This window comes from Periophthalmus magnuspinnatus, chromosome 5 (assembly GCF_009829125.3).
Source record: "Periophthalmus magnuspinnatus isolate fPerMag1 chromosome 5, fPerMag1.2.pri, whole genome shotgun sequence".
NCBI classification, from domain to species: Eukaryota; Metazoa; Chordata; class Actinopteri; order Gobiiformes; family Gobiidae; genus Periophthalmus; species Periophthalmus magnuspinnatus.
The window spans coordinates 18778163-18805512 of NC_047130.1; the positions used below are offsets into that span (position 1 = coordinate 18778163).

The 27350-nt window shown below is 40.7% G+C and overlaps 3 protein-coding genes across 5 annotated transcripts; 2 read left to right on the plus strand and 1 right to left on the minus strand.

Annotated features, from left to right (window-relative positions):
• Positions 1–3120, plus strand: LOC117371542 (uncharacterized). The gene is made up of 3 exons (XM_033967243.2): positions 1–445; positions 855–1688; positions 1757–3120. Exons 1-3 carry the CDS (start codon positions 332–334, stop codon positions 1958–1960), a joined length of 1152 nt encoding a protein of 383 aa, XP_033823134.2. The 5' UTR covers positions 1–331; the 3' UTR covers positions 1961–3120.
• On the minus strand, positions 2414–4253 carry LOC129456284 (uncharacterized). Of its 2 annotated transcripts, XM_055222193.1 has the most exons (4): positions 4148–4253; positions 3820–3913; positions 3209–3296; positions 2414–3120 (listed from the first exon to the last, which is right to left on the minus strand). In XM_055222193.1, the coding sequence occupies exons 1-4, from the start codon at positions 4176–4178 to the stop codon at positions 2431–2433; spliced, it is 903 nt and encodes a 300-aa protein (XP_055078168.1). In that variant the 5' UTR covers positions 4179–4253; the 3' UTR covers positions 2414–2430. The 2 variants fall into 2 exon arrangements, with proteins under 2 accessions (XP_055078168.1, XP_055078169.1); XM_055222194.1 differs by lacking the exon at positions 3820–3913 and having other exon boundaries at positions 4148–4205.
• On the plus strand, positions 4197–27350 carry zgc:113307 (uncharacterized protein LOC553753 homolog). 2 transcript variants are annotated; one of them, XM_055222189.1, is made up of 5 exons: positions 4197–4370; positions 9085–9402; positions 12149–12467; positions 15773–16090; positions 27031–27350. In XM_055222189.1, exons 1-5 carry the CDS (start codon positions 4254–4256, stop codon positions 27180–27182), a joined length of 1224 nt encoding a protein of 407 aa, XP_055078164.1. In that variant the 5' UTR covers positions 4197–4253; the 3' UTR covers positions 27183–27350. The 2 variants fall into 2 exon arrangements, with proteins under 2 accessions (XP_055078164.1, XP_033822969.2); XM_033967078.2 differs by lacking the exon at positions 4197–4370 and adding an exon at positions 5394–5442.

The following is a 27350-nucleotide window of genomic DNA, read 5'->3' on the forward strand; positions in this document are numbered from 1 at the left end:
AGACTGGAACACCTAAGAAGCCAGACAACAGCCGTGTCCCTTTTCGACGGTTGCATTGTTCTTAGTACCATTCGTAGTACCATACGTAGTACCGTTCGTAGTACCGTTCCTAGTACCGTTCGAAATACCCGGTCGACGAAATATACTCCTCCGTGTAGCCTCCGTCGGGCGCAAAGGCCGTGCTAAAATGGGACAGGCCAACATCACGTAGCGTACGTCAACCGCTGTTTGTGCGTTTACGTTACGTAGCTTACGTTGCGTCGACTAGAAACCGTGACTGCTGCTGATTAATAAACCATACGGCTGTTGACTTACGACCTAAACGTGTAAAATGGACTCCGAAATAATTAGCGTTTTATTTTTAATTTTTCATTATTTAATAGAAGAAGAGTCAAGGTGTCGTCGTCGTCGTCGCAGCCGTTTATGTCTGTTAGGACTGAGTGAAGTAAGGAATTAATCTTTCCCTTTGAATATCAATAGGCAAATATAACGTTAATTGGCCCAAATGTAGCTACTACATAAATAACACAATATAGTGTTAAAACGTTATAATAGAGGCAGAGGTAACCAATATCATTTTTATATTCATAGTCATAATCAACCAGAGAACACTTCAAATGAAGTGGGATATTGCAGTTTAACGATTCTGTATTTGGGCCAGGTTTAATTTGATCTGTGGTTAAACTACTTTAATACCAGTAAAGGGCGCTGTTTACCTCAGATGCCAGCCAATTCATTTCATCTTACTATTGCAATAATCATTTCTAATGATAATAATGTATTATTATTCTTATTGTCTGGGAATAACTGTGCTTTCCTTCATTCAATGTCACTTTTTTGTTTCTCCAAACTAGCCCAGAGGAAAATACTGCAAAATAAACCGGAGTGTGGCAGTGCTGGAAAGGTTTTTCAATCATCAAGACACATGGCCTGACTTTCGGCTGAGCAGGGAATCCTTGGCAGCACTAATGCGCCTTCTCAAACAGGACCGACGATATGGATGGGGTGCTGAGCTCGAGGTCCTGGTCTTCCTCTTCTGGCTGGCAAGAGGGACATCATACCGGGTGGTCTCCAGAGTGTTTGGGATACCCCGCTCCACTGTCCACCGCATCGTCCGCAGGATCACTCACGAGGTGGTGGCCCTTCGTCACAAAGTCATTCACCTCCCTAACAGTGATGAAGATCTTGAAGCAGTAACCCGTGGATTTGCAGAGCTGGCAAGGCACAGGGCCTTTAGAAGAGCAGCTGGGGCAATAGATGGCTGCCATGTGAGAATCAAGCCACCCAGTGGCCTTGATGGTCAGTACTACAGAAACGGGAAACCATTTCCTAGCATCATTCTGCAGGCTGTCTGTGACCATCAGTGCCGCTTCATAGACACCTACGTGGGGTGGCCTGGTTCTGTCCACAACGCAACGGTCCTACGACACAGTCCTCTCTACCAGAGAGGCCTGTATCCTCCTCCAGGGCACTTCATCCTCGCAGATGGAGGGTACCCCTGTCTCCAGCATCCACTCCCCCTCATCACTCCCTACAAGCAGCCAGTGCAAGGTGTGGGAGCCCAGCGCTTTAATTTCCATCACTCCAAAGCACACTCAGTTATTGAGTGTGCTTTTAGCATGATGAAAACAAGATTCAGGGCCATCTTTTTTCAAGTGCTGGAGATCCACCACAGTTTTGCACCACTTGTAAGTGACATGTTAAATAGCATCACATATGTGATTGTGAAAGACTAAATCATATTTTCTGGTTGTAGGTCATCACTGCCTGTGCTGTCCTCCACAACATCTGTCTTGGGGCAGGAGACATCGTGGAACTGGAGGACGAGCCAGAGGAAAATGTAGTGGAGGATGAGGGGGAGTATGAAGTTGAGGCTCTTGCTGAAACACAGTGGCGGGACCAGCTGTCTGCTGAGGTGTTTGCCCTGGAGGAGGTTCCCGTGGACCATGATTATGTCTAGGTATTTACATAATAGCAACAGTTTCTAATTATTATTTAAAGTGTTTCAGGGTTATTACCTGTAAACACTAACTGTAAAAAGATGTGATGTAGCATGAGCAGGAGTACTATCACTATTCTTTCCATGCCAGTCATCTATTGCTCCAGCCCTGCAAACCCAGCCGACAAACAATGCAGTGGACAGTGGAACAGCACCCGGTATGAGAGCCCCACTTACCAGCCATAAGATGCTTGAGCCCAGTACTGTCAAGTTGGTCCAGGCAGAGACGTTTCATGGTCCCTGGAAGTGTGTCTTGATGATTAAACATGGCACTGGCACACTCAAGTAACATTCAAAGTGCAAATCAATAAACCTTAGTGTCTTAAGTAATTACATATTGTACATTGTACTTTGTGTTCCTTTGTTAAAGAAATATCATATTGATACATGTAAATATTTAAACACTCATAAATCTTTCAAAATCAAAGTGTTTATTTTTTGTCAACCAATTTCTCCAGTAAACTAAACAAGCGTTCAAAGCGTTCTTTCCTCTCCTTTGCCTCCCTCTCATCTCGCTCCCACTGTCTCCTCAAGTCCTCCCTGTACAGTTTTATAATTTCACTCTCCCGCTCTCTTTTTATTGCTCCTTGCCCTTGTCTCAATGGCCGCCGCTGCTGCTGCTGTTGCTCCTGCTGTTGCTCCTGCTCCTCGTCGTCATCTTCCTCCTCCTCCTCCAGCTTCTCCTCCTCCTCTAGCTTCTGCTCCAGCTGCTGCTCCTCCTGCTTCAGCTCCATTTGCTCCTCCTCCTGCTTCAACACCAGCTGCTCCTGCTGCGCCAGCTGCTCCTCCTCCTCCTGCTTCAACACCAGCTGCTCCTGCTGCGCCGGCTGCTCCTCCTCCTCCTGCTTCAACTCCAGCTGCTCCTGCTTCTGCGCCAGCTGTTCCTGCTTCAGCTGCTCCTCTTCCTCCTGCTGCTGCTTCTGCACAAGCTTCAGCTCCAGCCGCTGGTAGTTCTGCCTGGCAGTACTTGGCCCTGGTGTGTCCTCAGAGATGGAGGCGATGAGGACAGGGGGGTTGATCGAGGGCCTCTGCCCCAACACCTCATCCATGAGGACAAACCAGGGCCAAGTTTCAGCAGTGGCCTTCCCCATCACTCCTTCTATATTTGGACACTTGCAAACCTGTGACAGAATACATTTTAATACAAGATGAACACAAGGGTTTATTTGTACAAATAAAAAATGGAATGCATTAAGATCATGTACATACTTTATATTTCTTTTGTAAATTTTCCCACTTTCTTTTGGCCTGAAGGGGCGTGACCTTTCCCTCCAGGCCGAGGTTCTGCAGTATTGTCCTGAGTCATACAGAAAAACATTCACAATTTACCCTATTATGAATACAGCAGCTTATAATACATAGAAATTCAGAATGTCCTAAAAGACTGTTATAGATTTCCTAGTGTTATTGAAAAAATGTGTTCAATTACTATGCAGCTCATTCTATACTTTAATTTATGTAGTTCATTCTGTCTTTTTTACTATATTTTTGACAGTTTTTCGGTAAAGAAGGTAGTAATAATGAATTATAAAATGAATAATAACCGCGTTTTGTGTTAGTCTACTGAGGAAGGCACGTTCAGTAGTCCATTGTGATTGCAGTATATTTTCTCTGATGAGCATCTTTGGGGCCATCAGTTAGTGATCACAGAAGTACAGAAAGAAATAGGGGAATCCAGGTTAACTCATTACTATCCACAAATGTACAGATGTGAATGTATTAAATTGGCAGCAAGGACAACTCTTCTGTCCCTCTAGGGTCTTTCTTATATGATCTTGGAGTATATAGCAGTGTTTTTATCGCTGTGCGTTTAGGCTTACTTCCAAGCAGCGCGAGCGGAGAATTTGGCCCCGGTGAATAGGTGCCCGTTCTCCCCCCTCAGCCGGATAAATGCTGCCGTCTGCTCTCTGCTCCCTAATCACAAAAGAATATTCTGAAATAAGGACGACTATTCAACATTACGACAGCTACACTAATATACAAGTGTGAGGGATAACGCCACTGTTTGGTGAGGTACACAGAAGTGACTGTAAGCACAAATGAACAGGACTTCACTGAGGGGGAGCTACATGTCTTTCATACACATCTGTATTCACATTTTAACAGTTTCATGTTGCACTGTAGTAGGGGACCTAAGCCAGTACTTACATTTAAACGTGTACTGTGAAAGGCTCTCCATTTTCTTTTCTTTTTTCTGTAGCAGAAGTCACGCGCGGTGCATGATGGGATAAAGCAGAGTGTGAAGTGTGCTCGGATGCACGCTTCGTTCACGGCTGATCTCCATTGGAACGCTGGAAACGCAGGGCATATCCGTCGGACGCATTTGTCGGGTGCACAGAAATGGGACAGGTCTGGCCGCGGCGGAAGTGACGTAGGTGGCTCTCTCCGTTCAATTTTTTTTCTCAATTTTTTTATTAAACGTTATCGTTACAATATTTTGCAGAGGTAATGACATATAAACAAATAATGTGGGGAATACAGCTTTTGTAAGACATAAAAAAGAGCACATTATACTTGGATTATAAGAACAAAATTAAAACAAAAGGACCTGAGACATTGAATACAACATTTTCTTGGCACAGAGCGACTTAAGCAATTGCAGGGAGGAGTAGAATAGTTTAAATTAATTCATAAAATGTTGAAAGCAGGGGGTAGAATTTCTCCATTTACAACACTGAATATGGTCTTTAGCCAGGAGGAAAACAATATTTCAATTGTGTGAATTACATTTCTATCCACATCATTCACAAAATATAAAACCTGGCAAAGTGTACAACTGTTGAATTGAGACACATGGCCAACATAGGTAAATAAAAATTCAAACAATTCAATGCACTTATACTCATGTCTTTTGTTACAGGCCACTTTAACTGCAAAACCTTTTCAATTAATTCATAAACATTTTAAACTTGTTTGCGTATTGCCATTCCTACATGTTCACTTTAAGTTTAGGCCTGTGTAATGTAATGGACTAGCTACATTACAGCAGGCCAATATTATCTAGTACAGATGTGAGGCAGCAGAAATGAATACGGTTAAAAACACTGATTTTTGTTATAATACAGTGAGTCCTAGGATCTACTCACAAACAGAAATGATCTGGCTGATTGGCTGATTGGTTCTCCCTCTTTTTTAGAAATCCTGGATCATCCCTGATACAACAATTACAACCTGATGAATATTTTTGATACTTTCTTATTTCTGTTGCTCTACTTCATTTTACAACATTTTTCTTTCTGTGGGATAAATAAAGGTTCCACTGATCAACTCCAGGGACTTTACACTTTACACTTGCTAACACCTAACATATTTAGATCAATATATGACCTTTTATTCTTTTCCTGCTCCCTTTGCTCTCCATGTTAACTCACTCCCCCTTCAGAGCGCTATCACATTACAATCTGCATGCATCCCGCTAATGAAACTACTGCACATCGCATCAGGTTTGTTAAGTTGTAGTGTTTTGTTTTGTGTATTTTTATAGAAAATAACTGTATGGGCGCATGGACGTAAGCTTGCGGACTGGGCATTGGGCAGAATCTTACAGCCAAGCATAAGGAGGGTTTGAAAAGTGCCCGGGAGAGGTCTCAAGATTACTCTAACATGCATGGATGACATCTAAAACCTCTTCAGGCATGTTTTGATGAGGAAACATTTGGCTTAATACCCCCTCTTTAAGATTAATTTCCTGCAAAGTTCCACAACTCGAGCTCGTAAAACGCTTTTTTAACAGCAGACTTATAAATGTTGCAGTTAATAATAAACCCACACATGTTTAAATGTGCAGAGCTCTCATAAACACATCAGCAGCACCTCCTCAATGCACTATTAGTCTAACAAGTCTGCCACATATCGCCCCATCTAAAGCTTCACTGTGTAACTTCTAGTGGACCTGCTAGTCTCCATGGACTTGTTTGGACTTGCTTTGCCTGGATAGAATGTTCCACAGTAACGCTTTCATCTTAAATGTCTCCATAGAGAGACGCAGGTGATGCAGCCAGGCCAAGTTACAGTCGAGATCTATGGAGAAGTGCCTCAGCTCAGTAAGAACACATGTTTGTCAAAGCATTAAAATGAACCTGTAGTTTGATAAATAAAGACAGTTTAATATGTTTAAAACCATATTGTGAAACATTCCAGGCAAAGCATTAACCTCTTAATGGAGAAAAGATGATAGTGGAAACTCCAACACAAAAGTTACATAGTGCAACAAATTTGGATCATTTAGATATGCAATAAAGTTTTATCTTGCTATCTTAAACCAGCACCTGAACAAAGAAATAAAATACACTGTGTAGATTAAAGGCCTCATATTTTCAGATGCAATAATGGTGTTTCCTCATCACAAACAGACCTGGAGCTGTGTTTTGTTTCATTCACACATGTTTACCACACAAGCCCTGCATATTTAGGCTGAGTTCTTCTCTCTGAAAACACTCATAATAAAACACTCATAATAAAGTGTTACTCAAACACGTGTAAATGAAGCAAAACATAACTCCAGGTCTGTTTTTGAGGAGGTAACAACATTATAAATAACATGGATAAAAGCTCACAAGAGTCAATTTTGCGTAATATAGGACCTTTAATACTTAAATCTATATATTTTGCAGATTGTTGCTAATAGCGACAAGAGCGTGCAGGAGAATTTGGGTCTGTATCAGTATTTGCAGCAATATATGAATATGAATTGTAATGCCATACTGTAAAACATTCGAGACAAAGCAAAATAACAGATCTCATTGTGAGGCTAATTAACTTGTGAATTACCATTGATAATACTAATGCTGAACAATTTACTTATACTGCACACACTTTTTCAGCTCAATTGCCGATAGACAAACTAGTTTTTTTCCCAACAACGCGAGAAGGCCCTCTTGAGTCAGCTCTGTGTAATTCCAAACTGTATTCCCCTTCTTGTAATTCCCTTTTTTTCTACTAGACGGAGCTCTCCTCTCACTGATCCCCTCCTTCATAACGTGCCCATGTTCTCCCAAGACACTCTGCTTTTACTTATAAACCAATCTGGAAAAGTTTTGCACATCATATTTCTCAATACGTTGCTCTACAAAATGCACATTTCATATTCAGACATTTTTGTGAGGACATTACACTGTTCCAAAGAGGATTCCGTAGCCAAATTTGTTGTGATTTAAACACGTCACCCTAAAATTAGCGCCTGCAAAAATATCTGACTGAATTGATTTGACATTTTACTTTAAAGATACACAAATTTTTGGTGGAGGGGTCACCGCGGAGATGTGATTGCGCTGACTAGAATGTTCCACTGTATGAACTGGCATCGCTCTTTCACAGAGACTAACATTTGACAGCAACAGGTCAAGTTAAAGGTCAGGTCTGTGGACAGGCGAGTGCATTCACAGTAAGAATGCATGTCTCTGTTGAAGGATTTTTTTTTTTTTGAGCCTGGAATCAAACTATGCAAGATAAATATGAGGGTACTTGTGCTGCATTGCGGAACATACAGGCAAATCAATATCCTATCATCTCCATGGAGACAGCAGGAAAGTTACATAGTGCACCTTTAGCTTTATTACAAGAAGAAAATCACTCACAATAAGAATGCATGTTTTATCCTGGAAATTATGCAAGATAGATATGTTTATGCCATATTGTGGAACTTAATAACATCACCGTGGAGACAAGCAGGTCATACCCAATCAGAAAAGTTACATAGTGCATCTTTGACTTTGTTGCAAGGAGAAAATCACTGAAATGGTCTGTTTGGCTCCCAGGTGCCTAGTGGATCGAAAGCTCGCAATACTAACTCTGCTTATCCAAAAACCATTGTCCATTTGCAATGCATTATACACGTTTAATATATGTCTTCATTTATAACGGGGTTTACAGCTTGTGGGCCCAGTGCCAGTGTTTTTTTTTTTTTCCTACAAGTTTGTGCCTTCAAGATGTTTTAAGAGGAAAAAGTGAGAGAGAGGCGCGAGGGTAGAGGGTAGAGGGTAAAACGGAATTTCACAGATACTGGCTAAACACACAGGTAAAACTGACTGCTCCAGAACGAAAATCTAAGTCTTTAACTGCATATACGGAGGTAAGTGCAATTCCCATTCATTTCAATAGGTGCAATGTCGTATGGCTCTGCTGCTGATCATGTGGGATTCAGGGTTGGCAAAGGGGAAAAATGCTCAAGTTCAAGCTAAGGACAAAATTGCGTAAACTGAGACTGAAAATGTTCGCAAGTAGTGGACAGTACTGGACTAAGAGGATTCAGTTGTTGGGGAAGAAATGAAATATGACAGTCTCTCTTGTATCTATTTTGGTTTTAGGCTAGTATCGGTTTGTTAAAGGTGCTCTGTCTAACTTTTCTGGTGGGGGGGTCTGCCACTTTGTCTCTCTAGGGAGATGTTTTTTGCCTGCAGAGGTGTCCAAACTGTTTCACCAAGGCCAATTTGTAGCATATTTGTAGCAATACCACGAGTCTTTGAGATGGATGCATAGATTTACATAGATTTGACAGAACCACTGGACCTATAAAAACACTTGGAGCACAAATTTTAGGTCTGCTACACAATAAAATGTGTGTTATTGAGGTTATAGTGTACTAGAAATACTTAAATGAAGATCCTATATGAAAAACTGATTCCCGTGAGCTTTAAACCATGTTATAATTTTGTTACTTCTTCAAAAACATACCTAGAGTTGTGTTTTTATTTGAGTTACTCTTTATTATTTGTCTGTCTACATCTCCAAAGCTCAAAATGCTCTGTTCCACCTTGTGATGTCTTGAAGTGGTAGTTTTCAAGTTAACAGCTACCTTATACCTTTAGTTCAGTAAAGATTGGCAGTTCCAGGGCTGAAATCATCCAAATGATTCTAGTATTTGGATGATAGTATTCTAGTTCTTCCTGTATTACCACATGACATCACAAGGTGGAAGAACTCCTAAATATGCAGGGTTTGTGTGTTAAACGTGTGGATGAAACAAAACACAACTCCAGGACTGTTTGTGATGAAGAAACACCATTATTCTTCGTACATAATGTGTTACTAGCTTATCTCACTCGCTGTAGCTTTCAAATTCATTCTACATTTTCACTTTCTTCCAGGTATTTCCCATGTCTCTGCTGTTCTGTCTCGCCCTCTCCCTCCTGTCCCTCCTGGGTCCAGTCTGGAGCACCAGAGCGGAGAACATGGACTACGGTGGCGTACCTCTTTGGATCAACCGAGTTTTGGGAGAACCCAGCGTCATGAGTCTGCAGGGCCGGAGCATAGACCTGTCCTGGTTCAGAGCCAACAGCCCCCATCCCTGCCCCGCCCAGTGTGTGTGTCCCATACAGTGGCCTACCGCACTCTACTGTGACTACCAGGAGCTCTCTAACACACCTGAGACACTGCCAGACCGGACACAGTACTTATTTATACAGGTAGGGGGCGCAGTGGTTTTACACTGTTAGTCTAATAATAAAAGAATCCACCCGTTACTGACCCCTTCTGGCTGGAGTTAGTATATTCAGTTCCATGTTGCAATAGTGTTTGAAGCCTAATTGACAAAGTTATAAAGTGTTATAAATACTTTTTGTTGGCATTTTGGTGATTGGAATGGTTCACAGGATGATATTAACTATTTATCTTCACAGAAACACAGAGACAATCAACCATTTCTTGTGACAAAAGGGGTGAGACAAGGGGGGACAGGTGCATGATGGGACATAGACACATGGTGATGGTGGTGAGGACGAAGGAGTGGCTAAAGACTGTGTTTCCTGTGTGCTAGCAGCTTTGGATAAGGTCAAATATCTTGGTCAGATCATCAGGAGTGATCTTTAGGATGATGATATTCAGAGGCAGTACTGCACAAGCTGATATGTTGCCATGGAAATTCCATACGTGCGCAAGTAATATGAAAAGCGCAGACTGTATAAAGAAGTGGACTAAATGACGTCTAAGGCTGGGTATTATTAAGATTTTGCTGATACAATACATAGGCCACAATACGATACATATCTTGATACAGTACTTTTTCGATTCAATACAATACAATAAGAATATATTTCCAATCGATTCGATATGATTCAGTGATAATATAGGCTTTTGTGACCATTTTCACAAAATAAACATTAATGATAGATTCATCTTATGTTTACTGTGAATGGACATAACAAGTGCATTTTGTTTAGTGCATGTGACTAACTAGAAGAAAACATCAAACTGCTTCATTTGTCAATATTATTCATCCACAGCTTATATGGGCTCCACATTTACATGTAACAGGGACATGTGCAGTTTAACGGCTGTGAAGGATCACAACATGTCTACTAAATACCAACTATGATACTAAAAGTCTATGTTAAACCACTGTCCATGCAAAGCTAATATGAAATACAACTATTTTAATCATCAAAACAGTGAATCAAATGTCAAATGTTCTGCATAAACATTTCTTTCCTCTAAACAAGTCACACAATTGCATTGCTGTGACAGAATAAGTTGATAAAATATGCAAAAAATATATTGATACAGCAGACCATGATATCAATACAGTATCATTAAATTAAGCATATTGATATTTTTGCACACCCCTAGTGATATCACCCATAGCATTCACTCCAGTCAAATGAAGCTCATCGAGGCTAGAGCAGTTATAGGGGCCAATTTGGAGCCAAGTTCCATATTTAGAATTCTGACCACATGTTTCATAGCGACCAAAGAGCCAATCCGGAGCGAGGCTGTTGAAGGAAAAGCCCCCTTTTCGCCCATGGTTGGTTTAGCGGTAGCAGGCGCTTAGCAACGCTGTTCAGCTGTGTTCATTTATATACACAATCTATGGTTTAAAGCTTACTGCATACAACTCTATATTGCCCCCCTGTGGTGCACTTACAGAGTGCATTTAAGAAGCTGCAGGTTGCATTTCATATTTTAATGATGCCAGTTTAATGTTTATGCAGAATAACCTTCCCACACTAAACACTATGATCAGAAACTTTGTGTATAAACTTATGAAGCTCCTTCAGGTCTCACAATAGATATATATATATATATATATATATATATATATATATATATATATATATATATATATATATATATATATATATATATATATATATATATATATATATATATGTGTGTGTGTGTGTTAGAGATTTGGCCAGTAACATGTAGCAAATTGTTTTCCAAATGCATTAATTAAATTAATAATTCATTTATTAAATTTCAGTTAAATAAACACAGCAGAAATATTCACATTCAGTTTCATCAAGTGTCAAAAGATCAACAACTTATTGAAAAGGTAAACTGAACAAGGTTTACGCTTACCTATTTTAATATAATTTGGTCACTTTCTATGGGCTGGATTAATAAACCCAAAGGGTTATGTGAGGCCATAGTTTGCCCATGTCTGGACTAGAGTGAAAAGAGTGAAAATTCTCCAGACTTGAGACTGTCCAGCCACAGTCTCATGTGTTTCTCAAATGCAGATGTCGTCTCTTTTCAAAAATTTCCATAACATTCAGAACAAACTATATTCTATTCAAAATATATACGAATGTTGAGTCTGCAAAAACCTGTGCTGTGTCTCAGTCCTTTATGTTTTTTTCTACTTATAAGCAGCTATGTTTGTTTTAATTCACCTGTCAATCACGCCCTGTGAAACCGTTGGAGACATGATACGGCTCCAGATCCACTTATCTTTGTAAAGTTTTCACAAAGCATGTGGTTTGGCTCGCCCATAGACTATTGTTGTTGTGTTTGTCTTCGGCCAGTTTTTAAACGCTCTATATGAACCCACTGGAGTCTGAAATAAAGCCATTAGACCAAGTTACAGGTCAGATCTGCGGAGAGACAAGCCTCTCTTTTGCAGTGAGTAAAAGTTATTATATGTAAACTAAATAATGCAATAAGTCCAGGTCAGGGTTTGCTCATATAAGTTTATAAAAGATGCTCTAAGTAAATTTTCTGGTGGAGGGTTCACTACTGACTCATCTCCATGGAGATGTTATTTTTGGTGGAATGTGCCAGAGTAAGTCTGCTTTATTGATCTAAATTATAATTCCAAGCAGAGCAATAACATCTCCATGGAGACAAGAAGTTAAGTCCAGAAAAGTTACATATTACGCCCTGGTTCATTGACATTTTTAGTATAAATAATCAATATATTTTCTTGTATCCCAGGGCAACAACATCTCGTCCCTCTCCCCCTCTCTCTTCTCTAATGCCACTGGTGTGCGCTGGCTCATTTTGGACCATAATCTGCTCAAATCCCTGGACCAGGACCTGCTCCAGAACCAGACGGAGCTGACGTACCTGTTTGCCAATCACAACCACCTGAAGTCCATCCCCGGGGGTCTGCCTACGGGGCTCCGGCAGCTCAGACTGGCCCATAACCGGATCAGCACCATTGGAGCCAGTGCCCTCTCCGCACTGCACAGACTGAGTGTCCTGCTGCTACAGGGGAACCGGCTCAAGACTGTGTCAGAGGGAGACTTTTCAGGTACGGGACAGAATATGGGACATTCTAAACTGCCCATAGTTTAAAGTGTCACTCCTCTGAATCGCATCATCTACTGTTGTCATTTTATTGGCTAGTTCAGTGTAAACTAGGGAAATTTGCAGCTTTCTGGTAAAAAACCTAAATTTAAGTTTATGCTGCCTCCAAAGGTCTCTGAAATTTCCAGTAGTTGGTGACATCACACAGGACTGCCATGATTACAGCCAGGTGTTTGTGGGGGTGACAGTTGGTAGAGCATTTGTCCACAGATCCAAAGGTTGGTGTTTTGAACCCTGCTCTTGACATAAACATCATTGGTTGAGCGAGTAGATCCACTGACCCACAGTTGGCGGTGAGATTCCAGCTCCCACAGCTGCTGATGTTGTGACCTTGGGCAAGACACTTAACCCACCTCACCCCCAGTGTCTGTGTACACTGGTGTATGAATGTGTGTGTCAATGGGCTTTGAGAGCCTTGAAGGTGGAAAAGCGCTATATAAAAATGTAATCATTTACCCTTCACCACAAACACCTGGCTGCAGGGGCGGCGTTTGAAGTGTGGACACCTGTTAGACTGGGGTGGTCACATGGGCCACAGTGGGTTCTAAAATTTGACAGAGAGGCCTGGCCAGGGTGTGTGTGTGTATATATATGTATGTATGTATGTATATATATGTATGTATGTATGTATGTATGTATATATATATATATATATATATATATATATATATATATATATATATATATATATATATATATATATATATATATATATATATATATATATATATATATATATATATATATATATATATTACAGATGTAGCAAAGCATGAATATGCAAGACCCATTGTACAAATTGTTTTCCAAATGCATTAATCAAATCTGTAAATTGGTTGCCAACCTCTGAGCTGTAGTTGCCTGTTCCTGCATTGACTGCTTGCTAGTGTAGTTGGCGTGCTTCATAGCAAAGTGCCGGCTGATTATACTCTTTGAAGACCGTGAAGTTTCTTGGCATATTAGGCATACAGCCTTTGATCGGACTTCAGTGAAAAAATATTTTGTTTTTAATATTAAACACTCGGCACTCACTATCCACTTTTCTTTTCTTTGATAAGCCCATTTTTGCAGAAGGGCTGATAAGAGAATAAGAGAGTAACAAACGCAAACAAGGCTGATGTAGCTGAAGTCCGCCATCTTTTGGGGAAACGGTGGCATTACAGGGGAAAGGTAAATTGAACAAGGTTTACCCTTACCTATTTTAATATAATTTGGTCATGTTCAGTGGACCGAATTAATAAACCCAAAGAGCCATGTGTGGCCCTCGGGCCGTAGTTTACCCATGTCTGTGTTAGACCAATCACACTGTTCCTCCACCATCACTGTCTTCTTTAGTACTGCCCAGTTTAGCAGCTCTATTTGAAATGCAGTTGTGGGTGGAGTTTAGGTGTTAAAAGGTCCTATATTACACAAAATTGACTCTTGAGAACTTGAAGCCATGTATAAAGCACTATAAAGCACTTTGAATTACCTTGTGTAGGAACTGTGCTATACAAATAAACTTGTCTTGCCTATAAAGTTGTTACTTCATCATAAATAGACCTGGAGTTGTGTTTTGTTTCATTCATACATGTTTAACAGGTACCTTTAACCTTTTGTTTAGTGCTGATTGGAGGTTAAAAGCACAGTGGAGCACTTCCTGTATTACCATATGACATCACATGATGGTGGTGGAGTGTTTTCAGTTTGAGAGAAGTGCTCAATAAGATTTGTGTGTTAAACATGTGTGAATCAAACAAAGCACAACTCCAAGTATGTTTGTGATGAGGAAACAACATTAAAACATAGATCAGAAAAGAGTGTAACATGGGCCCTTTAAGTGTCAAAATGCAGATGTTTTGTTTTGGTTTGTGTTTAATATCTCTGTAATTACTGCGTCTTTCCACATGAAACAAAAACAATCTGTGTCTCTTCAGTGTTTTTTTTGTCAACAGAAACAAACACAACCAGATGATTTTTTTTTCCAGTTGAAATGACTCTGAGCCGTACGTTTAGTATTAACTTGAGACACGTTTCATTTGACCCATTGTGCCTGCTCTGGGTTGATGTGGGACACGTTGTCTCTTATTCAGTTCTGGATTTTAAGTTTAACCACTTCTTCATCTAAACCTTTTCTACCAAGTGAAAAAGTGAAAAGTAAAGTGAAACTGTACTGCATCAAATATAACTTCATCTACTGCAAATACTTCTGCTACTACTGCTAATATTACTACTAATGCAAAAATGTCTACCACTACTGCAAATACTTCTACTACTACTACTACTACTACTACTACTACTACTTCTACTTCTACTACTACTATTACTGCTACTACCACATCTACCGCTATATCTGCTGCTACTGCAAAAATTGCTACTGCTACTACTACTATAACTGCAAATACTACTATTAACAGTACTGCAAAAACTACTACTACTACTACACCACATACTTCTACTACTACTACTATTACTGCAAATACTTCTGCTACTACTATTACTGCTACTTCTGCTACTACCACTACATCTGCTACTGCTACTATTACTACTACTGCAAAAATCTCTACTACTATTACTGCTCCTACTACATCTACCGCTATATCTGCTCCTACTGCAAAAACTACTACTACTACTACTACTACTACTACTACTACTACTACGACTACACCACATACTTCTACTACTACTACTATTACTGCTACTTCTGTTACTATTATTACTGCTACTTCTGCTACTGCATCTGCTACTACTACTATTACTACTACTACTACTACTACTACTACTACTACTACTACTACTACTACTGCTACTATTACCACTACTGCAAAAACTACTACTAGTACAGGACATACTTCTACTACTACTATTACTACAAATACTTCTGCTACTACCATTACTGCAATTGTTGGATCTACCGCTACATCTGCTGCTACTGCATCTGCTCCAACTATTATTACTACTACTAGTATTATTACTGCTACTGCAAATACTACTACAGCTACGGCTTCATCTACCGATATATCTACTGCTACTGCAAATACCACTACTACTATTACCGCTTGAGCAAATATAGCTTCTGGGCCCTTGGGATTAAAATGTTCATTTCGATTTTGGTTTTAAATGTAAAATTATGCACTTATGGAAGTAGCTTTGTAATATATGGTAAAAAACGTACTATTAAAATATGTCATTTCTGAGTTAAACATAAAAATTGGAGTTAAAATGGAAAAATATTTAGTTCAGTTGTATATTTCTTGTTTTGTGTTCCAGGTCTGTTGAGCCTGAACCTTCTGGACCTGAGTGGAAACCAGTTTAAGTCCGTCCCAAAGCACTTGCCTCGCGCAGTGCAGCAGCTGTACCTGTCCAACAACACCCTCTCCTCCCTGGACCAGGACATCTTCAGCCCCTACCCCGACCTCAAGTACCTCCGCCTGGGTCACTGCTCCCTCCACAGCCCCAAGATCCACCCGAACGCATTCAACCTGTCCAGTCTCATCGAACTGGACCTTTCCTACAACCAGCTGACCACCACGCCCCCGGTGCCCACCAGTCTGCAGTACCTCTACCTGGAGGCCAACCACATACAAGGTGAGGTACACGCTAGGACCGTACGAGGAAGAATGCAGTATGAGATGACTGGGGGCGACAGTAGCTCAGTTGGTTGGTTCGAATCTCGCTCTCGACATAAACATCACTGGTTGACCGGGCACTGACGCACAGTTTGGCGATGCGACTCCAGCTCCCGCAGTTTGAATCCTGTCGTTGTGTCCTTGAGCAAGACCGTAGATTGTATATATATAAATGGACATAGCTAAGCCATAGCCGCCACGTTCCGAATAAGAAGTGGGCATGGGCGCGCTTCCGGCTCCATCGACTCTGACTCCAATTCGCTCTCTATTGAAAAAAGGGGCGTTACCTTCAACAGACTCGCTCCGGATTGGCTCTTTGGTTGCTATGATACTCGTGGTCAGAATTCCAAATATGGAACTTGACTCCAAATTTGCGCTAAAACTGCTAGCGTCAATGAGCTTCATTTGACTGGTGCAGAACGCTAGGGGTGACGTCACACTAACTTGTACACTGGTGTATGAATGTGTGAGTGAATGTGTGAGTGGTTCCTTGATGTAAAGCGTGTTTAGTGATTTGAAAGTGAAAAATATTGTCATCACAATATTATTGTGATATTTCCACCAACAGCAGGCATATATAGTAGTAACCTCAGTCAAACTACAAGGAAATATAAAGAGTTAATTTACTAAAAAAAACTGTCACACCAAAACAAAGACAGATTTTAGAATAAAAATGAAATCCATGATTAAAAAATGTTAATAATAATAAACTGTCAACTGAACAACCTTATCCAAGCAATATATATTTTCTTGCTTTATGGATATTGCATCAGTCAATATTGTGATATCAGTAAATTCTCATTGCATTGCAGCCCATGTTCACGCTACCAAAATAATAATAACTTATCAGAAAATACTAGAATCTTAGCTGCAATCCTAGCTGCAACTAGTTCATATTGTTGTTGTGTCCTTGTGCAAGACACTTCACCCAACTTGTTAACCCTGAATTCTTAGTCTATTGTTATACATTGTTGCCACTGTACTCAAATTTCAAACTCGATTTCAATACTAAGGAATTCACTTGATACTTAATAGCAATTCCGATATCACGACCATGATAAAAAACTGGTTGTACTTTCTGTTATATTCCCATGTGGCCTTATATCTGTGTAATCCCTCAGTGGTCCAGTAGGTTCCACAGTGGTCCATGGGTGTATACTAGTCTATGTGTCGTATACTTGCTCTGATACAGCTCAAGATCATTCTAAAGCTTCAGGAAAGGTTCACTTCTGATCCCAGCTCTGACCAGAATGCTCTTGTTGTGTCCTTGAGCATGACACATCGCTAACTTTACCTGGACGTGGTTGTATAAACAATAAAGGGGAGATATGGTGCATACCTAAACTGAGAACTTTTGACTCTATGACCTTTTCACACCAATCTTCCATGTTGTTATAGTTCCACACACTGTTTTGGCCCAAATCCCAAAATGGTGACTGGAATTTTAACATGTATGCGACCCGGGGTACATGCTGTGTCCCTCAGCTCTGTGAAAACACTCCCTCACTTTTACTGTACCTCATTATAGCAGAGTGTGGCTTGAACCAGAGCAGAGGGCGACACCTTAACCCCGCTGTGGTGCACCATGTGGGGATGTCTGTCAGGGTACAAAATACAGCCCTGGAGCCTTCAAACACAGAAGGATGGGTGCGTGATGGTGAGATAGTGAGGGAATTGGGGTTTGGAAGGAGAAACGTGGTCTGAAAACATCTGGAGTGAGGGCGCAGAGCCAGATGTGGAGGAGAAGCACATGCTGTTCTATTTAAACTACCTCGTGTCTGGTGTTTGAAGCTTCAGGCTGGTCCAGTAGATTTGACAGACAGCTTTGATGAGAAAGAATGGTGGTATTTATGACATAAATCTTATACTGGGATATCTATGGAGAAGGGGAGCACTTTGTGACATAATGTTAACCAGACAGAAAAGAAAAACTGTATCTCTGAAGGTTATAGAGGCTGATGAACTGAAGGGCATTGGAAGTGTAATTAGATTTGCGATACTGTTCAAAGTTCAAAGTTTTAAACCCGTCAGGAGAGTTAACACTTAAGAGGAGACTGAAATATGAACCGCTTAATCTTAAGTCACATGGATTTCAGAAGCGTTTGTAGAGGTCTTGTTTTACATTATACACGATCTGTTGTTGTTGTTTGCAGGTACAGTGTGTAACTTTCTGGAGGTGGCACATCGCCTGTATGATGGTATGGTTGTGTATGTGTGTGTGTGAACTGAATGTTTTTAGAAATGGCATATTTGAAGGGCGAGTTGTGTTGTTTTTTGATGTATGTACCATATGTTTACAGGTCTTTCATCCACCTACACCAAACTGTTCTTCTTACTTAACAGCCTGTCCAGGGACTACAGGTGGAACTTAGTTTTTTGCTATAATCTGGCACCTTACATATTTCCTGTTTTTTAAGGTCAATGTAATGTTGTCCACTGTCCCTGTCTAAATAAAAGTGTACCATACCATTCCATAGAAACAGAAAGTTAAAACCAGACATAAAACCAGGAACATTCTGTATGGAGATAAATATGTTTTATTCCACTGTGGGATATTATATCCAAAGGAACAAGATTTCCATGGAAACAAGCGGGAAGAGGCCCTCCTCCAGACCAAATCAGAGTCAGGTTTGTGAAAATGCAAGCTTTCTTAGAGTACGACAAAGGTAAAAGCTTTGGGTGAACAATGAGGGTGGATTGACTTTTCTAAGGGAGATTAGTGCCCCTCGACCCCTTTGGCGCTGCCCCTGCAATCAAGAAGTCGTTTGCAAAAAAAAAGTTGAAAATCACAGGAAGTAGAGCGCTCTAAAACATATTAATGAAATCACACTGTAGGAAGAATTCTATCCAAAAGCTCAGTACAATTTACACACAAGAAACACATTTATTCTGAGACTTTAAACATTATTTATTGTACTTTTATTTGTCGCTTAATAATTTCAGTCAGTGTATGAGATAGTTGTGCGGTAATAGTTATGGAATTCCCTATTGTGATGTCATGATTTCCAATCAGGAAGTAAAATTTGAAACAAACAAAAACAAAATAAGTCATAGACGCATTTCGATGAATCTAGTCCCGGTTTGTTCCTGCAGCCTCAGATTTAGTTCAGCGCTGGGAGGTGTTCATTCCAAAAACAACTGTCCAAACACTTTACTCCACGCCCGGATGCGAGGAGACTCACCCAATGGAAACTGTGATGCTTCCATCTGAACTGACCCATTCGAACATCGAGAGCTTGGATTATCTGCAGTAATTTTCAGTGATTTTAACCCACTGATGTAGAGACCAAGACACACTAGTGGCCGGCTACTCGTGGGTTGTAGCTTCCTATTAATTTTTAGTAGTTGTTACTTTTTAAGGACTTTTTTCCCATTCAAAAAGACACATTTGCTTTTTTTTTCTCACTGTCTGACAAGAAATCAGACTAATCTTTAGTTAGGATTATCAAAATTATTTCTATTTGCTAAATGCCAGAATAATTAGAGAACGATTTTTTTTTTAGACAATCTTCCATTACTTTCTTCAAAATTAGTAGTTTACATACATTTCATTAGTTTATGTATCTCTACGCAGACAACCAAAGATCTATAGAGAGGCGACCCGACTCTCAAGGTATTTTTAAGCTATAAAAATCCTGTAATTGACTAGATGCGAGAAAGATAAGTTTAATGCCAGACTGTGTAACATTTCAGGCGAAGCAATAAGTTCTTTATGACAGCAGGTGGCCCTCCATCTAAGACAGTGCACCTTTAAGTAAACTCTTGCATTTATTTTTCCTTTTTCAGATTTATACCACATCGACAAACAATCATCTGCTTTCACTTGTTGTGTTCTCCTCCTTCTCCTTTAGAAAAACAAAACAAGTTTGCAAAAATGTGGCCGATTATTGTCCTGGATTCACCTTTATCATAAGTACAATGGAGCAACAGTGACCTCCTGGATGTAAACTTGCAATTCTTTTATTTTAATAGATTATTTTTAACAGACAAAGGTTTAGTTTGTTTTTGGCGCTGTCTTCCTACTGGTGAAGGCAGAACGACAGCGCCATCTGCAGTCCGACTTCTTCAGGACAGTATATCTATCTGAAGGGAGGGGCTGACTACACTGAAACTGTAAACAGCTATTGTCTCCAGTTTCATCTTAAACGACCCTATTCAACATTTAACGACCCTGCTATTGTTCTCTTTGTTCTGGGTCTGAGGATGGAGTTGTAGATGGGGGAGAGATTATGTCTCAGGGCCCCACTCCTGTTTTAGGAAGGTTTGTCTTTCCTAATATAAATAGCTTCTATATCTCCCCTCTTAAACCATTTATTTTCTCTGGCTAAGATCTTCAAAGGAGTGGTTAGTGTCTTTGAGATAGAGATGTACAGCAGACTGTGGTCCAGAAGAGCTCTCACGTCGGTGTTGGTACATCCTCTTATGGAGTAGCTGTTTAGTTTCTCCACTTCCACTTCTTCTCACTGCACTCTTCACTACACTGAATGGAGTTGACAACATGACTTTGTTTATGGCTCGGGGTTTTGTCCTTAGGGTGAACCCGTTTTGTCTTAAAGTGCTTGTAGATTTGAAATAGACTGGAATGTCATACTGTTTTAAAATTCTCTGAAGTTTTTCACACACACCTGCTGTGTAAGGAATGGTGACACCTTTGCTTCTAGGTTCAGATTCCCTGTTGTCCTGTTTTTTTTAGTTTTTTTTTTAGCTCTCTTAGATCTATAGAAGGCCCACTTTTGATATTCACAAGCAGAGAGGGCTTTCTCCATGTGATGTTCTTGATTCACTTTTCCCTCTGTGTTTGTGGGCGCCACTTGAGCTCTGTGTTGTAGAGTACAGATAACTCCGAGTTTGTGCTGCAGTGGATGGTGTGAATCAAACAGCAGGTACTGGTCAGTGTGTGTGAACTTCCTGAAGACTTCTACCTGGAGACACCGGTCCTCTCCTATTATTACTGCTCAATCTAAAAAGGCCAGTTTGTTCTCCTTGGCCTCTTCTCGTGTGAACATGATGTTTGGATCCACAACATTAATATGCGCAGGTCTTGAATTTTAATTTTTGGTTAAGTTAATAGTCCTGTTACATGTCACAGCATCACATGACCACTCTGAGGAAGAGCGCTAGTGAGCTGTCCAAACTGTCAGGCATGAAAACAAACTAAACCTTGGTCTGAAAAAATTATCTATTAAAACAAATTAAAACGGAAGACCAGATGAACCTTTGGACTAAACTTCCCATTTTTTCCCATAGACTTTCAAAATAAATAATAATTAAAAGTCTGAAATCTTGCCGGGTTAATCAGGTATGTGGTAAGTAATGACCACCAAGACCTACATTTATTTTATGTGCCTTTGTACTCTTCCTCGAAAAGTCTATGCGGAAAGAATTAGTGGAAAATTTACTTCCAAAACCAGAGTGGACTTCAAAGTTGGCTGGACTGTTGCGCTTTATACCCATGGCTGTGTTGGTGGTAAGCACTCTCACCTCACCGCAAGAAGGTTCAGGGTTCAATTCCTTAAGTTAACATGTTCTCCCTTTGTCTAGGTGGGTGTTTTATAGGTGTTTGAAGGTGAGGGACGGGTCATATTACTACAGGGACTACAATAAGTAAACTGAATAAATATAAAGAATATCAGTGCAATAGCAGCAAACAAGGGTAGAAATGAGGTCTTTCGTGAGCTGTCTGCATCTAATTATACAGCGTTTTACCGTCCGAGAATCGTCAAGTGTATGGTTAGCATGCTAGTTGTAATTAGAATTACTGTGACGGCACTCTGGCCTCTGAAAGTGTGAAAAGCACTTAGAAACTGATCGCTGTGAATATTTAAGATGCTCGGAATCCATCTGAAAAGTGCAGATTAAGTTTATACCACATGTAAACTGCTACAAATGAAGTTGTTCTGTTTTTCACATTTTTAAGACCGTAAAAATCAAATACGGCGCCTTTAATGGGAAAAAATGAGTCTCAAAGTGAAACCAAGCCAGTCTCCATCATTCAGTACTAAATCTTACTACATTCTGTCTGTGTTAACATGATCCTCATCGGTTCGGAGTACAGCCTGATCCTACAGCTGCTGTTGTCTTCAGTAAGGCAAACTTTACCAGAACACTTTGCACTTCTGACAGGTGCCATCTGACAGGTGCCAGGTGAAACGAGAAACACAATCCACTAAAGTCTATGTACTTCCTCCAACACTAAGTAAAACACCAGGCACTGGCAGGGTAAGGGGTGACTACACTGTGAAAAGAATGTGTTAAGTGACTTCAACAGGTTGTGTTTGTATCTTACCACTACGTGGAACAAAGTACACGTAGTAAAGTACTGTACTTAAGTACAATTTTTAAGTATTTGTGCTTGACCTAAGTACATTTTACAGCAGATATTTTTTGTCATTACTCAACTACATTTCAGAGCAGTATCTGTACTTTCTAGTCCACTACATTTTTGAGCAGAACTGAAAAGTAAAAAGTACTTTGAGGGATTATTTTTACCATCCATCCATTTTCTTCCTCTCATTCGGGGCCGGATCGCCAGACACGTCCTACAGCTCCTCCGGTGGGACCCCATGGCGTTCCCAGGCCAGCCGAGAGACATAGTCCCTCCAGCTTGTCCTGGGTCTTCCCCAGGGCCTCCTCCCGGTGGGACTTGCCCGGAACACCTCCCTTTTTACCATGTTTGTGGAAACATCCTGAATAAAGTTTTTGCTTTCAAGTTTCGGCTTTGAGCAAAACAAAAAATAAATACACAAATTCATAAGAAAAGAAATTAATTGGCATTGCTACTGTACAGAGCCCCGCAGATGATGTAAAGGAGAAGAATAATGTTTACAAAATTAAAAATAGAAAATATATTATCTTGAGAGAACATAATCATTTTTATACATATGTTTTCAGGAGCACACAAGATATTTAGATTAAAAAATAAAGATAATACTTGATCCCTTGTGATAATTAAATCGGTCCCTCAAGATAATATCATATGGGAATGTGATATTATCTTGTGGCCATGCATTAATATTATATTTTGCAAATGTCCTATGTTCTGTACTACTGTGGCCAAAATATGTATCATTTTTTAATCAATATCCATACATTTACACTTTAACAAATGAACAACACTGGTGTGAAATACTTTAGATTTTTTCATGTGATACTTTTACTTTTACTTGAGTAACGTTTTACGTCTGTATCTGTACTTTTACTTAAGTAGCAACATTGAGTACTTCACCCGCATATAAGAACATGAATGCAGCTTAATATTAATGTTTTGAAAGTTGTTCGCTGACCATCAACACTTTTGATTTACTTAGACCTAGATCACTGAACTTGTACAGCCTATTAATATTTATTTCAATTTTTTTTATTAAAGTTCTTAAATTCATAGTAAACATATCCACCAGTGCAGTTTTTTTTCTTCCTTTTTAAGTGCTTTTTCTGATTTCTACTGGCAGAATAAAACGAACAAGATCGGTAATGAAACATACCCAAATCCAGAATAGAAAACTAAAATATTATAGTATTAACAGTCAAAACCACTGGAAGCAGGGTTTATATTGTGGACATCTGAAGTCATTTTCACAGTGATCGTTTTGCAGTAAGAGCCAGGTTAGCAGCAGCTTTAGACGATGATGTGAGGGCTTTATAAAGTGAGTACTCTCCCGTCTGTCTGGGTATGCATGTGTGTGTGGATATTTAAAACATTATGGAGACTCAAATCTGTATACACACTCGCAAATCTTTTATTATTAGATCAACAATATGGTTCAAAGTTCAGATATGGAGCAAAATAGATTAAAGGGCCCATAATACGTTATTTTCCGATCTGTGTTATAATGTTTCCTCATCACAAACAGACCTGGAGTTGTGTTTTGTTTCATTCACACATGTTTAACATAGAAATCCTGCATATTTAGGCTTAGTTCTTCTCTCAAACTGAAAAAAAAAACACTCCGTTCTACCTTGTGATGTCATCAAGTAGTAATACAGGAAGTGCTCCACTGTGTTTTTAAACTCCACACACCTCCACTAGAATCATTTGGATGATTTCAGCCCTGGAATTGCCAATTTCTACTGAACAAAAGGTAAAAGGTAGAGGTTAACTTGAAAACTACCACTTCGTGACATCACAATGTGGAGTATTTTGAGCTTTGGAGATGTTACAGACTAATGATAAAGTGTTACTCAAACGTGTAAACGAAACAAAACACAACAACTCCAGGTCTGTTTTTGAGGGGGTAACAACATTACAGCATGACTTAAGGCTCACAAGAGTCAAATTCATAGCATAGAAATCCAACATGTGTGTCTGTGTGTGTGTGTGTTTGTGTGTGTGTATGTGTGCGTCTGTGTGTGTGTATGTGCGCTCAGGGCCAAAGGAGCAAAGCACATTCCACTGGACACAGCTCATGAGCATCAGCTGTCAAACCCATTTTAAGGAAAAACATAAAGAAGAGAAACTGATTTTCACATGTGGCTTAAACCGAATGGGGTCCTTTTGTTACAACGACTTTTCTGCATATTTTTACACACATCTAATGGATTAAAGATAATACAAAATTACTCCCAGGCTGGTCCAGAGATATTGTTCAGATATATAGAGATGTGTACGTGGTCAAATGTAGAGAAAGGTCAGTGATGCTCATCTGGACACAGTTTTTGCAAGCAGGCTCGCCTCTCCACAGATCTTACACAGCTTCTTAGGGTGTCCATGTTTGTCCCAGTGTCATATATACTGGCATACATATGTGAACAGAAATGTATGTGTACAATAGAGACTTGAAGCTTGAGTATGTGTGTATTTATGTGCCTTATGTAACATTAACCATTGTGAAAAATAAATCAAATTGAATTGATCTGAAAATGGCTTCTGAAATGTTTTGATCGTAAAAACAGTGTCCAGATGACGACTGTTGTGACCTTCCCTAAGATTTCTATAGGTTTTAGCCCATCCTCCCACACCCTCCGTTGATGTGGAGAAGCATCGGCTCTACGCCAAGCTCATCCCGCGTCACTGAGCTCCTCACCTTTAAGGAAGCCCCAAGAAGGAAACCAATCCAAAACACTTGTGTCTGATGTCATACCATGAATCAAAACTTGTGACAATGAGAGTAGGAACATAGATTAAATAGATCGGTTTCTTCGAGGTGTTCTGGTTTACCCCACGAACCCAAAACATGCATCAAAAGTCCAATCCTTCAGCTGAAATAGTCCTGACCAAGCCCAACTCAAGATAGGGGTGACGATTGCTCATTTGGTAAAGTTTTTGTCCACTGATCCGAAGGTTGGTGGTTCGAATCCTGCTCCCACATATGAACACTGTCATTGGGTCCTTGGGCAAGATACGTGTTCCACCTCGCCCCCAGTGTCTGTACATGAGTGTGTTTTGAAGGTGGGAAACGCTAAATAAAATGTGACCATTTACCAAGATCTGGAGATGGGTCCACTGCTCCTGACAGGCTGCACGAGGGGGATCGAAGGATGGGTCAAATGCAGAGGACAAATAATTTCCCTATGGAGAAAAGTGTACTTCCACTTTATTCCTTATTCCAAGCTTGGTGTTGGGGATTAATGAATTAATAAATATATCCATCCATCCATCCATCCATTTTCTTCCGCTTATCCGGGGCCGGGTCGCGGGGGCAGCAGTCTAAGCAGGGACTCCCAGACTTCCCTCACCCCGGACACGTCCTCCAGCTCCTCCGGTGGGACCCCAAGGCGTTCCCAGGCCAGCCGAGAGACATAGTCCCTCCAGCGTGTCCTGGGTCTTCCCCGGGGCCTCCTCCCGGTGGGACATGCCCAGAACACCTCCCTAGGGAGGCGTCCAGGAGGCATCCTGAGCAGATGCCCGAGCCACCTCAGCTGGTTCCTCTCAACGTGTAGGAGCAGCGGCTCTACTCCGAGCTCCTCCCGTGTGACCGAGCTCCTCACCCTATCCCTAAGGGTGCGCCCGGCCACTCTGCGGAGGAAGCCCATTTCAGCCGCTTGTATCCGCGATCTTGTCCTTTCGGTCATTACCCAAAGCTCATGACCATAGGTGAGGGTAGGAACGTAGATTGACCGGTAAATCGAGAGCTTCGCCTTCCGGCTCAGCTCCTTCTGTACCACAACGGACCGATACAGCGACCGCAGACGCTGCACCGATCCGCCTGTCAATCTCCCGCTCCATCCTTCCCTCACTCGTGAACAAGACCCCGAGATACTTGAACTCCTCCACTTGGGGCAGAGACTCACCACCCACTCGGAGAGAGCAAACCACCTTTTTCCGGTCGAGAACCATGGCCTCGGATTTGGAGGAGCTGATTCTCATCCCAGCCGCTTCACACTCGGCTGCAAACCGCCCCAGTGCCTGCTGCAGGTCCTGGCTCGAAGAAGCCATCAGGACAACATCATCTGCAAACAGCAGAGATGAAATCCTGTGGTTCCCAAACCAGACCCCCTCCGGCCCCTGGCTGCGCCTAGAAATTCTTAATGCTCTGGGAGTATGGGGTCCGGGGCTCTTTGCTAAGGGCTGTCCGGTCCCTGTATGACCGGAGCAGGAGCTGTGTTCACATTGCCGGCAGTAAGTCAGACCTGTTCCCGGTGCATGTTGGACTCCGCCAGGGCTGCCCTTTGTTAATAAATATATTAATTAATAAATAAACTACTACTATTGATAAAGAAATATTGCCTCTTTAACATTTACTAAAATTTGCATAAAAATGGGAATTTTTTTTTGTAACTTTTGAGCCAAGAGGAAGTGAGTGCAGAGAAAGCAAAATGTTTGACCTCTGGGTGTTTTGATAGAATACGTTAAAAAAAAAATCCTGCTTTTGAACCAAAATGAGAAGTTGTTTTTGTAAAGTGGGTTTTGGTGACATTTACATGCGTGATTTTTTGATTTTCACGTTCTTCTCCTACTTTTAGATTTCAACCTGACCAGTTTCTGCAGAGAGGAGGGGCCCATGTCGTACTCACGGCTCCGGATATTAAGACTGGAGGGAAACGGGATCAGAGCACATCAACTCCCTCCCGACTGGGTCTACTGCCTCAGGGTGCTACAACGACTCTATATATGAACACCGGGATTTTAAACGTCCTATGTTAGACTAAATAGACTCTTGTGAGCTTTCAGTCATGTTATAATATTGTTACCTCTTCAAAAACACACCTGGAGTTGTGTTTTGTTTCATTCACACATGTTTGAGTAATCCTGCATTATTAGTCTGTAACATATCCAAACCTCA